Source organism: Meleagris gallopavo, chromosome 9 (assembly GCF_000146605.3).
Source record: "Meleagris gallopavo isolate NT-WF06-2002-E0010 breed Aviagen turkey brand Nicholas breeding stock chromosome 9, Turkey_5.1, whole genome shotgun sequence".
NCBI lineage: Eukaryota > Metazoa > Chordata > Aves > Galliformes > Phasianidae > Meleagris > Meleagris gallopavo.
The window spans coordinates 52485-56113 of NC_015019.2; the positions used below are offsets into that span (position 1 = coordinate 52485).

Genomic DNA, 3629 nt, shown 5'->3' on the forward strand with positions numbered 1-3629 from the left:
TTGCTGCAGGCACCCAGAAGCAACAAGGCTCTCCATATAAAATATTCACCGATTTATGCTTTTCAAAGGGAAAATCTAATTTGGTAGCAACTTGAAAAATGACTGCGGTGGGTTTTGCTTGCTTGGCTTTTTACTTTGCTTGTTTTCTGCTACAAATAGACCAAACAGAAGAATGCAAAAGCAAGGACAAAATGGGAGACTTTTCACAATCTATCTAAGTACTTGAAGCTAAGGAAAGTGAGGAATGATGCTGAAACTACTGAACAGACACAGAAACAGTGCAAGCAAAATGTAAAGCAAAAAATGTATCAATCAATCATTTAATGCTTGGCATAAATCTAATTACAAATCTAATAAGTGGGAAGATGCAGAATATATTGTTTTGTTGTGCAGCCCTGGTTTGTCATTTCACTGGCACTGCAGTAACAGCAGAGATTGCTCTCATTCTGGATTTCTGAGGAGGTTTCTGTTGTCAGTGTCCTGTTTTATGTGGTTTGAGCAATAAGCAAAGGTTTATTTCTCTTATTAGCTTGGGACTATTCCTCTAAGGATAGGAACAGGTGTTTCCCACACCTGCTGTTACCTCCTTTTATGTGCTTTCAGTAGGCATTGGGCAAGTCTTGTGGCAGATCATAGAATCATTTGGGTTAGAAGGGACCCTTAAAGGTCATCTAGTCCAACTCCCCTGTAATGAGCAAGGATATCTACAGTTGTTTCCACAGTGATAATTGCTGAAAATTTGGTTGTTTCACTGCAATATTATCTAGTTATTCTTACATTTATAAGTCAAATGAGACAAGACAAGGAAGCATCATGGAGAAAAAGGCAAGTGCTATGAAGAACAATTTTTCTTAGAGCTGGCTGAGCTGCCACCAGCCTACAGGGCAGATGGCTGGAGTGAGAGGCTCCGTTCTCCATGGTCTTAGGGGGCATTCATAAATGTTTCTGTATCAGCCTGAGGAAGGATGTGCCTTTGACTTTGTGCTGCTGAAGTCTGCAAAACTCCCCTGTTCTGGTGTGCCAACATCGGGCACTTATTTGCAGTTAAACAAAACTGAGTGGGATGTTTGGAGCTGGGGATGATGATTGAGGAGCTCAGGGGAAGGTATGGACAGCAATGAAGCTCTGATCAGAAACGTTTAATCATAGGGGAGGAAAGAGACTTGTTCAGCCTTGAACTACACTGTAAGTGTAGTTGATCCCTGGCCATGTGGCTGCTACCAACCCTGAGACACAGGAGTTCTTTGCAGAGGCTCCTGCAGTGTTTTATTAGCTGAGGCCAGTATTGTGAGGAGCAATGGAGGGCTAAATTTTTTATTTTGGGATGTCTGTGCCCACTCCTTCAACACTGTCCTGTATTCTAACAGCAAAGCAATCCACACACCAGCTATAGGAAGCTACTACGTGCTCACAAAGACACCAACAGGCAGAGTCTGTTACAGGGACTCCAGATGTGCTGGAACACTTGCAAGTTATTTGTATTTCAGCAATCTCACCAATATGAAATTAACAGAGGAAGTCCTGCCCCAGGAGAGCGCACGTGGCTGCAGTCAGTCAACAAACAGGGTGAATAGAGGCTACACTGGGGCCACACTCCCAGCCCTACATCCCCTAGCACAAGCCCCAGCCCTGTGCTTGCCAACACTGGGTTTTATTTGCACACAAATGTTACCACTGAATCTCAGTATCGGCATCTCAGATTTAATCATTGCCTGTGAAGGAAAGCATTTATTCCTATATAAAAAGAAGAAAAATAATATTGCTCTATTTTCATAGTAAAAAATCACCTGTTACGAAAACCATTGTTCACATGCAAATAGCAGGGAAGTAAGTAAATAAGTGGCCTCCACTTTGTAACAGAAATATTGTCAAAGCAAGGCCGCTGAGCTCTCCCATCTCCTTGCAAAATACCATGTGTGGCAAGTGACTACTAGCAGGAAGACCTTACTGGTGGGGGCGTGGGGCCCAGGAGCCTTGCTGATACCAGCTGCCCCACACTTGTCCTTGCTTTCCAGCTCAGGTGGTGCTGTGCAGTCCATTGGGTCCCCTGGTTGGGGGACACCGAGGCCTGTTGTGTTGTGGCGGCTGGGGAAGGCACAGTCCAGGCCTTCGAGTGCCCCCCTGAACATTGCTGTCCACCTCAAGAACCAAAACATCTTGCAGTCGCACTTCCAGGGGTTGTGGGACAGGAACACGTGCTTCAGTTTTGGCAGCTCTACAAATAAGCGGAGGGGAAGCGAGCTGAGGTTGTTCTTGCTTAGGTGAAGGAAATGTAGCTTGTTCAGGTAAGAGAAAGCAGAGCCCGAAATAGAGGATATCTGATTATTGTTCAGGTACAAGTTTCTCAAGTTAAGCAGAAGTCTGAAGGTGCAGTCAACATCAGTGATCCTGTTGGCTTCAAGGTGCATGGTCTTGAGCTGGATCAGCCCATCAAAAAGCTGATTAGGCAAATCAGCAATGAAGTTGTGTCCTAAATTTAACACGCCCAGTCTGAGAAGCTTTGTAAAAGCGCCGTTTTGAATGATCCATATCCGATTCTTCCTGAGGTTCAGATCGTACAGGGATTCCAGGTCCTTCAGGGAATCTCTGCCAATGGCTTCTATGTGATTGCTTTCCAGGGACAGCCTTGTGAGGCTGGAGAGATTGCTAAAGGCTTGTGGAACATAGCGCATGTTATTGGAGGCTAAGTTGAGCCTTTCTAAAGAGGGCAGGTGTGAAAACAGAAGTGGATGGATTTCAAAGATATTGCAGTGAGACATATCCAAGCTGATGAGGTTTGACAGTCCTCTGAAGGTGTTTGCATGTAGGTAGGTGAGGCGTGAGTTCCTGCTGAGATCCAGCTCCCGCAGCTTGCTGAGAGCATGGAAGGTCCCTGGGGAGAGGAAGGTCAAATTGTTTCCATCCAGCCAGAGGCTGTGGAGGAAAGTCAGGTTTCTGAATGTGTTGGTGGTCAGAATCCGCAGATAATTATTGGAGAGGTTTAGAGAGACTGTGGACGCTGCAATCTCTCCAGGGAGGGCTCTCAATCCAGCTCTATTACAGTGAATAACCTCCTCCGGTGCACATTTGCACATACTTGGGCATGAATCAGAGATATTCAGACTCAGTCCAGCCTTTGCTGCACAGTCAAATATAAATATAACAAGAAAGAACATGATCTGCCACAAGTCAAACACCACATCTAATCATAGATAGTAGAGAAGACAAGAAAAAGAGCGTGTACCTTTTGGATACGTGAATCACAAGCATTGCAGCGACCTTTGGGCTGAGCTTTTAGCACACAGTGAAATTGAATTAGGTAGTTCTGTCTCCTGCAGACCAATGGGGATCAAGTCTTAGGCAGATAAAAGCTGATTAAGTGTTGCTGCGCTGCAAAGAGTATTACTGAGAGGCAGAAAGATTTTTGCAGTTGAGCATCATGCTCAAGCAGTGTTGTTTTTTTTTTCCCCCACCTCCTGCTCTCTGCAAACAGCAGCAGGTAACAGACCTTCCTCCAGGTCTGAGTGGCCCTCAACAGCTCTGCTGATGATTGTGGCTCCTCAAAGGGAGAATGTCATGAGCTGAGCAAACCTTGTGCTCACTGCCAGCCAGAAACATGCAGGGCAGTGCTGTGTCTTGATGCTGCATTG

The 3629-nt window shown here is 45.4% G+C and overlaps 1 protein-coding gene across 1 annotated transcript; it reads right to left on the reverse strand.

The window, feature by feature from the left end:
- Window positions 1-1868: 1868 nt before the first annotated feature.
- On the reverse strand, window positions 1869-3074 carry LOC104912136 (nyctalopin-like). Its single transcript, XM_010715126.3, has one exon. It carries the CDS (start codon window positions 3072-3074, stop codon window positions 1869-1871), a length of 1206 nt encoding a protein of 401 aa, XP_010713428.3.
- Between the last annotated feature and the right edge of the window lie 555 nt (window positions 3075-3629).